This window comes from Capsicum annuum, chromosome 4 (assembly GCF_002878395.1).
Source record: "Capsicum annuum cultivar UCD-10X-F1 chromosome 4, UCD10Xv1.1, whole genome shotgun sequence".
Lineage (NCBI taxonomy): Eukaryota > Viridiplantae > Streptophyta > Magnoliopsida > Solanales > Solanaceae > Capsicum > Capsicum annuum.
Genome location: NC_061114.1, coordinates 216,028,724 through 216,040,066, shown reverse-complemented (window position 1 = coordinate 216,040,066; position 11,343 = coordinate 216,028,724). Strand labels below are relative to the sequence as shown.

The 11,343-nt window shown below is 36.9% G+C and overlaps 4 protein-coding genes across 5 annotated transcripts; all 4 read left to right on the top strand.

The window, feature by feature from the left end:
* The first annotated feature begins 1,228 nt into the window (after positions 1–1,228).
* Positions 1,229–1,898, top strand: LOC107869484 (dnaJ homolog subfamily C member 17-like). Its single transcript, XM_016716023.2, has one exon. The coding sequence runs from the start codon at positions 1,304–1,306 to the stop codon at positions 1,820–1,822; it is 519 nt and encodes a 172-aa protein (XP_016571509.1). The 5' UTR covers positions 1,229–1,303; the 3' UTR covers positions 1,823–1,898.
* A 1,489-nt stretch (positions 1,899–3,387) lies between these two features.
* LOC107857077 (zeatin O-xylosyltransferase-like) lies at positions 3,388–5,378 on the top strand. Its single transcript, XM_047411045.1, has 2 exons — positions 3,388–4,426; positions 4,554–5,378. The coding sequence occupies exon 2, from the start codon at positions 4,651–4,653 to the stop codon at positions 5,188–5,190; it is 540 nt and encodes a 179-aa protein (XP_047267001.1). The 5' UTR covers positions 3,388–4,426; positions 4,554–4,650; the 3' UTR covers positions 5,191–5,378.
* Positions 3,685–9,101, top strand: LOC107867342 (zeatin O-glucosyltransferase). Of its 2 annotated transcripts, none has more exons than XM_016713516.2 (2): positions 3,685–5,215; positions 7,422–9,101. In XM_016713516.2, the coding sequence occupies exon 2, from the start codon at positions 7,439–7,441 to the stop codon at positions 8,867–8,869; it is 1,431 nt and encodes a 476-aa protein (XP_016569002.2). In that variant the 5' UTR covers positions 3,685–5,215; positions 7,422–7,438; the 3' UTR covers positions 8,870–9,101. The 2 variants fall into 2 exon arrangements, with proteins under 2 accessions (XP_016569002.2, XP_016569004.2); XM_016713518.2 differs by lacking the exon at positions 3,685–5,215 and adding an exon at positions 5,533–7,305.
* LOC124898073 (zeatin O-glucosyltransferase-like) lies at positions 3,850–4,584 on the top strand. Its single transcript, XM_047411694.1, has 2 exons — positions 3,850–4,150; positions 4,271–4,584. The coding sequence occupies exons 1-2, from the start codon at positions 3,850–3,852 to the stop codon at positions 4,582–4,584; spliced, it is 615 nt and encodes a 204-aa protein (XP_047267650.1).
* Positions 9,102–11,343: the final 2,242 nt, after the last annotated feature.

The following is an 11,343-nucleotide window of genomic DNA, read 5'->3' as shown; positions in this document are numbered from 1 at the left end:
TGCAGAAATATGACCTTTAAATGACTTTTCACTATTATTTTTTTATTATTTTCGGCTCAAAGATGAAAATGACATCTAATTTCTTTTGTTATTTCGAAAAAAGAGCAATATTAAAGATTTATTAATTAGGTGGGTCAGCCTTATATGAAAAAAATCGTACGGATATGTATATATATTATGAAAAAAATCGTGCGGATATGTATATATATTATAAAGGACAGGGCGAATTTATGTTATATAATATATCTAAATATAATTTATTTAGATATTAAATTAAAGATGAAACTATAGTAATAATAATAATAAAAATTATAGTTTTAATAAAACGTTATTAAATTTACGTTATTAAGGATAGTAGTAGTAGTATATTAAGTTAACGTTATTAAAATGTTATTAAATTAACGTTATCAAAACGTTATTAAATTAACGCAGGAGCGGACCTACGTGGTTGCCATGGGGTTCACCCGAACTCCCTCGGTAAAAAAATTATGTTATATATATAAGGTAGAAAATCTATATTTATGTATGTATATTAATGTTGAACCACATGAAACAAGACACTTAGATAGCCCAGTGGTGTTATGTGCTCTTCTTGGGCGCTTCCTTAAGGCTACTGCACGGGTTCGATCCCTGCTATTTTTTTTTTTAATAATAAAAAGGTAGGTGCTACTGTTATAGAAATAAATAAATAATAATAATAAAAACGATGTCGTTTTAACACAAAAAGCAAAACTTTGACAGTACACAAATATGACCTTTAACTATTTAAAATTGAACAAATATGACCTCTCTCCAAGTCAATCATTTTAACGATGTGATACCATGTGATTGGATGAGCTTTCCACATAGGCGCGAGTGAAACTCACGCATGGGGTTGCAAAATCGAAGGTCATATTTATTTAGGTTCTTATGCAAAATCGAAGGTCATATTTATTTAGGTTTTGAATAGTTAAAGGTCCTATTTGTGCACTATCAAAGTTTAAGGCCAAAGTTATAATTTGGCGTGAAGATTTAGCCAATGTCCTACGTAAACCCGGACACATGCTTGGTAAGGAAGTATTTATTCAACAGACATATGGTTTCACTTAATTACCTAACTGCATCAGGATTCTAATTCTAATAACTCTAATTAAACACAAATATGACTGATCGACTTCCTAATCCTTGTAGCAATAGGAATAATAAACTTACGTGTATAAATAGAGTAATATTGTTGATCACCCCTGCTAGTTAGCTAGGGTTCTTCATCAAAATATCTTTGTTTCGCCATTGTTTCTTCGCGGTCCAATCGCGAAAAAAAGCTATGGATGTTATCGACGTTGATCACTACGTTGTTTTGAATTTGCCCTCGGGTGAGAAAGGTTCAATGCTTTCTCAACACGACATATCTAAAGCCTACAAAAAGAAGGCATTAGAGTTGCATCCAGACAAGAGGCCAAATGATCCTAATGCTCACCTAGACTTTCAAAAGCTCAAGACCTCGTACGACATTCTCAAGGATGAGAAACTGAGGAAGTCATATGATGATCTAGTACGTCGCGTGGAGCAGCAGAAGAGCCAGCGAAGAGAGCGTGCTGCTGCTGCTGCTGCGCCTCAAGAAGAGGAGGAAAGAAGAAGTGCTAGTAGAAAGCGTAAACTTGACACTGCGCGAATGCATTATTGTTATTATTCAAGAGAAGCGTACCGAAGAATAGCCAGACGGAGATTTAATGAGGAAGCTGATAGAGTTCCTGTGAAGCGATATTCAATCAAAGTGGCGCGAAGAAAACTTAATAAGGAAGCTGCTCAAATTCTTTCCATGTATAAAAGGAAAAAGCTGTAATGCTACAATGTGTACGCTTTCTATGTTGTCCTGGACTCAAAATTATTCATGTATTTACTATTAGTTTTGTTGTCTATCTTTGCGGATGATCACGACCTTTTGAATTATTCGTATGTTAATTTTGTGATGCCTTTACTTATAAACGCTAACCATATTCATGCTAAATGTGTTGTGTTTCAAGGTGATGTGATCTTTTTATTGTTTGACATGAGAAGGTGCTGTGGATCTCGATGCGCAAAGGTCTGCCATTGAATATCAAATTACCAAGTTTGATCAAACACCACCGCAACTTTTCTGAAAGAAACATTCTAGAAGAGGACCTTCCGACTCCAAACGCTCATCCGATCCCTTTATGATTTGCTTCCAGTCCTATTAACCTATTATCTATGGATTCGACTATTCTGTATGTGATGTGCTGAATTCAAAAATTGTTCTTGTCAAACAAGGGCGGGCTGCAGATGAGCTAGAATTTTGAATTTATGGGTTATAGATAAATTAAGTAGAGTTTTTACCATGAATACAGGATGTGAGCAAAAGTTACTGGTTCTGCCGAACCCCTAAATTGCATTGTGGCTCCGTCCCTGGTGATCACCTAGTTGCAACCTCACCTTGTCTGGCGATCAATCATTTGAGGATCCCTTTTTCCTCTGATGACAGAATGGTTCAGAACGTTAGACAACATAAAGATGTTGTTAGCAGCATTGCAGGTAATTTTCATGACCCAAAGATGCGTCAGCTTATAGTTGAAGCTTCTCTCGCAAACAAAAAAATAGATGCTTTAGTGATCTTCTCGAAGAAAAGAACCAAGGCCGAACCTATATGAGATCCAGAAGCATTAAATGGTAAACTTAAATTCGTTAGTTATTCAAACGATGTAAAGTGAAAATCTTGTACTTAATATCTTCTCTCTGAACCAACTATTAGCTTAGACGTTCCTGGTTTTGTATTACTTGTCCATTTATAAATCATTAGGTTGCCTTGGTGACGGCATATAAGATGCTTCTCCAGCGCAACCTAATGATTTATGTATAAATCCCTCAATAAATGAACGCAAATTGTGAAATTTGGAATTGTTTCACATACGAAACACTTTACAACATGTTACTAGTCTGAGCCAAGAAACAGACGTGTAAATAACAGCATTATAGAAATTGTGAAGCAACCAAAGTACTTAAAAAGAGAAAAAAGATTGAAAAATTTAGGATCCTAATTATCACTAGCTGATCTGGTGCAAAACAAGTCTATTGTAATGCTGTGATTGCCTTTGATATATCTTTTGCTTCTTAATTGCTTTTTGGACTGAAGCTAATTATTTCAAGCAAGACTCCAATAGTACTATGGTCAGAATACTTCTACACCACATACTTTTCTTGACATACCTCCAAAATTGGTCATATAACTGGTTCTTTGTCTTCTAACAAGGTGGGAGGTACATAATCCAAGATCCATTAATTCCATTTTATGTGACACACTTTCCTTGTTAGTCCGGCCCGAAAAGAACCTTGCCAAGTCAAAGGGTGACACATTAAATGTAACGGAGGGAGTTGTACTATTAGTCAATGGCAAGCCACATGCATGTGTTCAAGCTAAGGGGTCATTGGAAAATTACTTGTGGCTAGGTGGAAAATACTTTTGAACGTAGATATACTGTATATTTACTCCCCTCGACTTCTTCATAGGTTCACTTCTTTATCCCATAGTGATAATCCCGGCTTCCCAACTGCTATTAGTGATGAAGTACACAGATTCAAAGGCTAGGATTTGGTAGCCTATTATCCTCTTACCTTCACACTTTTCAAAGGTTTGGATTTGCTATCCTATCCTCTTATATATATTTTTTCCCTTCTCACATACTCAAAGTCATCGACTTGAAGAAATAACAAAAAAAAAGTTGAATATATCCCTGCTTCTTCCATGACAAAAAACCAATCAGGAACAGAGAGGATCCGACAGAAGTACGAAATTCCAATCTTTCTCCTTCCATGTGTAGCTATCAGAACCATGAACAAGATTATGTAGCTATAGTCATGATTCCATTTCCAACTCAAGGCCTTGTCAATCAACTTCTTCAACTCGCGTGTTTAATCACCTCATCATATGATCTTCCAGTCCATTATGTTGGCTCTGCCACACATAACTATCAAGCTCGGTTCCGAGCCAATGCCTTAAATCCTTCAGACATAGCCAAAATCCACTTCCATGACATTCCAACTCCAGAATTTGACTCACCTCCACCTGACTTTAATGCCACGAGCAAATTCCCATCACATCATGTGCCGTTATGGGAAGCATCTTTGCTTTGGCGTGAGCCAATTGCTTCCTTCTTGCGTGATATCTCCTTGAAATCCAGATGAGTCGTTGTTGCACATGATTCTTTTATGTCCTATAATTTTCAGGATGTTTCTTCCTTGCACAATGCTGAATCCTATTTATTCAATTCCTATGCAGCTTTCACTTTGTACTGTTATGTATGCTTATTTAGTGAGATCCCTATCCAACTTGGAGAAGAATTGCTTAAAAAGCTACCATCCCTTGAAGGAACGATACCTGATGTAATCAGGGACTGTTTATTTTCTCAGCATCCGTATATGGATATTGGATCAGGTACTATCCATAATACAAGCAAAGTAATTGAAGGCACGTTTCTTGATTTGCTGGCACAAGTAAAAAGTAAACAACACTGGGCAATCGGCCCATTTCTGCCAACTAAACTCGATCATGTGTCAAATAGGAACAGTATATGTTTGGAGTGGCTGAACTAACAACCTTCGAGATCAGTTCTTTATGTATCGTTTGGAACAACAACAACATTTACCGATAGAGAAGTCATGGAGCTCGCGGTGGGATTAGAACAAAGCAAACAAAAGTTCATATGGGTGTTAAGCGATGCCAATAGAGGAGATATCTTTACTTGGGAAGCTAGAAGAGTTGAGCTGCCAGATGGGTTTGAGGAAAGGGTAAAAGAAGTAGGCTTAGTGGTAAGAGAATGGGCACCACAGCCCGAAATCTTGGCTCATTCTTCCACAGGCAGGTTCATGAGTCATTGTGATTGGAATTCTTGCATAGAGAGTATTACGATGGGGGTTCCAATTGCTGCTTGGCCTATGCACGCTGACCAACCAAAAAATGGTTTCTTGGTGAGGGAAATATTGAAAGTAGGCCTGACTGTGAGGGAGTGGGAGAACCGCGAGAAGCTAGTAAATGCATCCACCATTGAGAATGTCGTGAAGAAGTTGATGGCATCAGAAGAAGGAGATGCAATTAGAAAAAGAGAACAAGAATTAGGAGAAGTCGTAAGGCGCTCCACAGCGAAAGGGGGTGCTTCTCAAATAGAGTTGGATTCTTTTATCGCACATATCACAAGATAGACTTGGTTTTCACCAGAATTTTCAAGTACGAGTATTTTGATTACCTCTCATTTTCATTTATCTGTCACTTGTCTTCTTCTTGGCTCAGACTAGTTTATACTGGCTTATATTTCTTTGATCTTGGAATGTTCATGTCTGAAACTTTTTATGGCTTCCAGTGTGATTATTGCTTTGTATTTCTCTCTTAATGATCTTGTATACATTTCTCAGTTGTCTGCATATGTTAAATTGGTTGTATCCATATATCCTATATTAGATTGTTTTATGACAAAAGACATTGTTCATAGATTCCTATGTCCATCGAAAGGCTTATGATGAATTAGTTTTGATATTTGTCCTCCATAACTTCTTAGGAATGGACGTGAATAAGATCTTTTACCTATGTTTTTTGAACTTGTGGCAATGCCCGAATCTCTTTGTTGAGTTGTATAATTTCTTAGACATATATAGCAGAGTTTGTCACAAAATTATAATCAAGAAAAATATACGAGAATGAGTCCTACGAATATGCAGGTTATTTTATCTATTTGTGCATCAAGTTCGAAGAAGAACTGATAGTAGTTCTATTAACACTTCAGCATATTCAATCGGAAGAGTTTAGGTAATATTTTCTAAGCGATATCTATGGGAGAATCCAGGTGTGTATGTTAAAAGATGTTTATTTTCTGTAGTGTAGAAAAGAGATTTTTGGCAATATTAAGAATTTGAAAGCCCATTAATATGGTTCTAACCATGTTCATCTTATGTAGTGAACAGGTGCATCAAAATCATAGGTGAACAGGATCTACAAACAAAATATTTTAATCATAAAACATTTCATGTGGGACACAAAGAAACAGCAAAATTTTACAAATGCAGAAAACTGAGGGAATTTTAATCACGAACCATGGGAAGATTGATTGAATTATTGAACTTGTGTTATGACTATGAACCCTGGTGAATGTCATGAAGCCCCAACTTGAGAATTTACTAAGAAAATGGAATTTCCTTGATCTTGGAAATGAAGTCTTGAACCCTTCGTTCTAATTTTCAATAAAAGAATGTGATTGTTCTGGCTTTGGTTTTGATATGATGACTTGGATCCTTTCACTTCTAGTTATATCCAACAACAAGAACACTTCAAAGTTAAATCCGTAATTTCCATAATGCTATGAAACCCTTGACTATGATCTATGGCATAAAGTATCTACCTTACATGACTCATCAATGGTGTTAAACGAATGATAAAATTCACGATTTATGAACCTAAGTTGGTTAATTCTCAGACATGAGCTCTAAAATGGCTAAAACCATGTTTATGAACACAAGCCTAATATGGCTAATCTACGAACATGAATCAATAAAGATGAATGTGTAACTTTACCTATGAGCCATGAACTTGTGATATTGCCAGAATATCTTTGTTGAGGTGGTATAGTTTCTTAGACGTCTGTTTCTGAGTTTGTTACAAAATTATAATCAAGAAAAACATATGAGATTGAGTTCCACGAATATGTGGCTATTTGTGATGAGGAACTGATAGTAGCTCTATGTACGCTTTATCATATTCGATCGGAAGAGTTTAGGTAATATTTTCTAAGTGATCTCTATGGGAGAATCCAGGACTATATGTTAAAGACGTTTACTTTCTGTAGTATAGAAAATAGATTTTTGGGAATATTAAGAAGTTGGATGCACATTAATACGGTTTTAACCATTTCCATCTTATGTAGTTGTAGAGAACAAAAGAAATGTTATCTATAACCTTTCTGTGGAGATGGTACATCAAAATCATATAGTCATTTGAGAGTTTTAGAAAAAGGTCAACAGGATATAAAAACAAAATATTTGAATCATATAATAATATCTCATGTGGGACATAAAGAAACAGCAAAATTAAACATAAGTAAACAATGGAGGTAGGTGAACTGCCATGCAAGATTCCAAGAACTCTGGTCACAACACTTAGTGCAGCACAAAGTTTTCTTGCCATACCAGCAATGTTTTTGTCCTATTAAAAGGTGGTAGGTACATAACCAAGATTTAATAATTCAAGAATACTAGTCACAGTCTAAAAGATTTAATAACTCAAAAGCAATAGTAAGTTGGATTGAATTTGCTGTAAGTTGGACAAAGGTAACTTATTTTTGTTTACTTTTGTTCAATCTATAAACACTTCAACAATTACCTGTCTTTGCTTTTGTTCAATTCTCACAGACTTCTCAGTCAGTACCCTGCTTCTTCCATGACAGAAACTCAATCAGGAGACATGGAGGACTTGACAGGAGTACGAAATCCCGATCTTTCCACATCCATGTGTAGCAATAAGTTGAAACAAGATCATGACGTAGTTTTAGTCATGGTTCCATTTCCAGCTCAAGGCCATCTCAATCAGCTTCTTCACCTTGCCTGTTTCATCTCCTCATCATATGATCTTCCAGTCTATTATGTTGGCACAGCTACTCATAACCGTCAAGCTCGGGTTCGAGCCAATGCCTTAAGTCCTTCAGATATAGCCAAAATCCACTTCCATGACATTCCAACTCCTGAATTTGCCTCACCTCCACCTGACTCTAATGCCTCGAGCAAATTCCCGAGACATCTTCTGCCATTATGGGATGCATCTATGCTTCTGCGCGAGCCCATTGCCTCCTTCTTATGCGATTTCTCCTCGAAAGCAAGACGAATCGTTGTTGTACATGATCCTTCTATGTCATATATTGTTCAGGATGCTTCTTCCTTTCCCAATGCTGAATCCTATTTGTTCAATTGCATTTCAGCCTTCTATTTGTACTGTTTTTCATGTTCATTTAGTGGAATGTCATTCCAACTTGGAGAAGAATTGCTTAAAAAGCTACCCTCCTTTGAAGGAACGATGCCAGATGAGCTCATGAACTTTATAGCTCTTCAGGGTCCATATTTGGATCTTACATCAGGTGATATCCATAATACAAGCAAAGTAATTGAAGGGCAGTTTCTTGATTTGCTGGCACAAGTAAAAGGTAAACAACAATGGGCAATTGGACCAATTCTGCCTACTAAATTTGATTGTATCTCGAACAGGACTGATATATGTTTGGAGTGGCTTAACAAACAACCTTCAAGATCAGTTCTTTATGTATCTTTTGGAACAACAACAACATTTTCTGATAGAGAAGTCATGGAGCTCGCGATGGGATTAGAACTAAACAAACAGAAGTTCATATGGGTGTTAAGAGAAGCCGATAGAGGAGACATCTTTACCGGGGAAGCTAGAAGAGTTGAGCTTCCAGAAGGGTTTGAGGAAAGGGTAAAAGAAGTAGGCTTAGTGGTAAGAGAATGGGCACCACAACCCGAGATCTTGGCTCATTCCTCCACAGGTGGGTTCATGAGTCATTGTGGCTGGAATTCCTGCGTAGAAAGTATTACGATGGGGGTACCAATAGCTGCTTGGCCTATGCATGGTGACCAGCCAAACAATGGTTTCTTGGTAACGGAAATATTGAAAATAGGCCTGACTGTGAGGGAGTGGGAGAAACGCGAAGAGATAGTAAGTGCATCCACTATCGAGAATGTCGTGAGGAAGTTGATGACATCAGAAGAAGGTGATGCAATTAGGAAAAGAGCACAAGAATTGGGAGTAGCCGTTAAGCGTTCCGTAGAGAAAGGGGGTGCTTCTCGTATAGAGTTGGATTCTTTTATCGCGCATATCACAAGATAGATTTGCTTTTCACCAGAACTTCCAAGTATTTTGGTTACTTCTCATTTTTATCTAAGTTAATCGGTCACTTATCTGTTTCTTGGCCCTTCCCCCGAGAGCTTTAGTGCCTCGGGCTGCCCGTAGTGTTTAGTATTTGAAACTCTTTATGGCTATCAAGAAGTACTGCTTTGTATTTCTCTCTTAATGTTCTTGTATACATTTCTCAGTTATCTGCATATGCTAAATTGTTCTATTCATGTGTCCTATATTAGACTGTCTTATGGCAAACGACTTTGTTCATAAATTCCTATGTCCGTCGAAAGGTTTATTATTGTAAAGCTATGACACTTGACCTGACTAATTTGCATCACAGATCCTCTTCTCTGCATTTAGGTTAACTTACAACTTTCTAATTTGCAATCACAACAAAAATTGAAGATGGTGAATCCACAATTCACTAACGAGTATTTTATCATTCCAAAGAAGATCGACTTGAATAGCATAAACAACAACAACCCTTCTGACTTCGTTATTCTTGGTCGAAATTTAGGTTCAAGAATTTGTCCAGTATCAGTCAAAGAGAATTCTGTTGTGGATGAACCTCGAGGCCCATTTATCATAGAAACATTCTGTTTGCGGAGTAACGTTGTGATTGATGACAATGCTCCTACCCATGATAGCATTTGTGAAATATACTAATCGTCTAGAGGTCTGCCTCTGTTCAGAATGCCACCCATCATCCAAGAGTTCTCTTCCTTTGCTCGAACCATGATGTCTCAACTTGTCAATTTGGGCCCTGCTTCAAATTATCAAACTTGTCCCGCATATAATATCTCAAACTGAAAAACACAAATCTCTCTAGGAAAGCCTCGACGGACTGATCCCAAGTCATCTCGGGAGAATCACGGGGTCTACTGACAAGTGACCTCCACCAATCTCTCACCGCATCTCTCAACTGATAAGATGTAGTATAAGTCACACCATCCACACAGAAAGAGTGAAACACAACTCAGAACCTAAGGTATGAAAGAACTTTATTGCATGATAAAGAATAAAATGAGGGAAGTTTCCTAAAGAAGTCCTATAGCCTCTCGAAGTTAGATACAGACGTCTACGTACCGATCCTCAAGACTATATTAGACATCGCGTTCTTACACCGTTGAGACCAATGAATCTAACTCTGATACCAATTTGTCACAATCCAAAAATGAGGGTCATGATGACACTTGTTGTGACAAACCTTGACAAGTAAACTTATTACCCAAACTGATACAAAAAGAGGAAAAGACAGAAATATCCCAAAATAAGACTTCTAGAACGAAGCCGAACCATACAAGTAATTATAACAATGTGGAAAGAATTTATCCAAAATACCAATCATGCCCAAAACCAGGTGTTAATGGTGTAAGAACTACTAATACAATCCAGGAATCAAATACATTAGAAAAATAACCACGAAAGAATTATATTTGTTTCCGAATACTAATAAAGACATAACTACTATAGAAAGATAGAGGAGAACTTCGGACTCATGAATGTCTAATCGCTACCTTGGAAGCTCTAACAATTGCCTGAGTCAAGCAGGCTGAGGCACACTTGAGCTAGGACCTTCACCGAAAGGGCGTAGTAGGCATGAGTATGGTCCACTTGTACTCAGTAGGTATCATAGGTCGACCAAGCAAAATAGTAAATAAAGCATACAAAATATACACTAAAGGCACGTCACCTGCAATCAGAAAATATCTCACAACGATTGTCCACACCGCTTGCACTAACAATTTTAATAGATCACATATATTGCAGTATAACACCAAGATAGAACACAAATATACATTACATCACATGTAAGTGGAACAAGGGGAACATGCATATACTCCCTCCATTTCATTTTAGTTGGCCCTCTTTCTAAAAATTTTTATTTCAATTTACTTGTCCAAGTTGTAAAATCAAGACTATTCTATACATATTTTCTCGTTCTACCCTTGATAGTATTAAATATAACCACATTTTTTAAAATTATTGAAAGTAACAATTTTATATTTTCAATACTGACTTTAAATATGAAACCTTACTTTTTCTTCTCTTTTCAAGAGTAGACTTATGCATGCATGAATTTGAATAATTGCACCAAGTTTTTATGCTTAATTGATTATTGAATTTTACAATGCCAAGAAGGGTAAAAGAATAAAATACATTTCTAATTATTGGGTTTCTTAATGGGTGTGCCAAGACTAAAGGGGCCATATAATTCAAAACGAAGGGAGTACAAGGTCATCAAATGCAAGTAAAAAAAGATAAGACAAGTACATAGATGACAAGTTAATATCGCAATACAGCACAATATAAACACAATAACATAAGTGCAATGTACATCATGATGATAATGATGCACAAGGCCGTCGCACAACCTCTGGGATCGTCACACAATCCCCTTATTACCTATGGAGACAAGCCTCCCAACGCAGGACCCATGAGGGGCTCGTCAACCCGTATAC

Excerpts from the sequence above, each read along its gene's own strand:
- LOC107869484 (XM_016716023.2), top strand. The coding sequence starts at position 1,304 with ATGGATGTTATCGACGTTGATCACTACGTTGTTTTGAATTTGCCCTCG.
- LOC124898073 (XM_047411694.1), top strand. The coding sequence starts at position 3,850 with ATGATTCCATTTCCAACTCAAGGCCTTGTCAATCAACTTCTTCAACTC. Across the intron at positions 4,151-4,270 it reads GCCAATTGCTTCCTTCTTGC|CTTTCACTTTGTACTGTTAT; the intron begins GTGATATCTCCT and ends ATTCCTATGCAG.
- LOC107857077 (XM_047411045.1), top strand. The coding sequence starts at position 4,651 with ATGGAGCTCGCGGTGGGATTAGAACAAAGCAAACAAAAGTTCATATGG.
- LOC107867342 (XM_016713516.2), top strand. The coding sequence starts at position 7,439 with ATGGAGGACTTGACAGGAGTACGAAATCCCGATCTTTCCACATCCATG.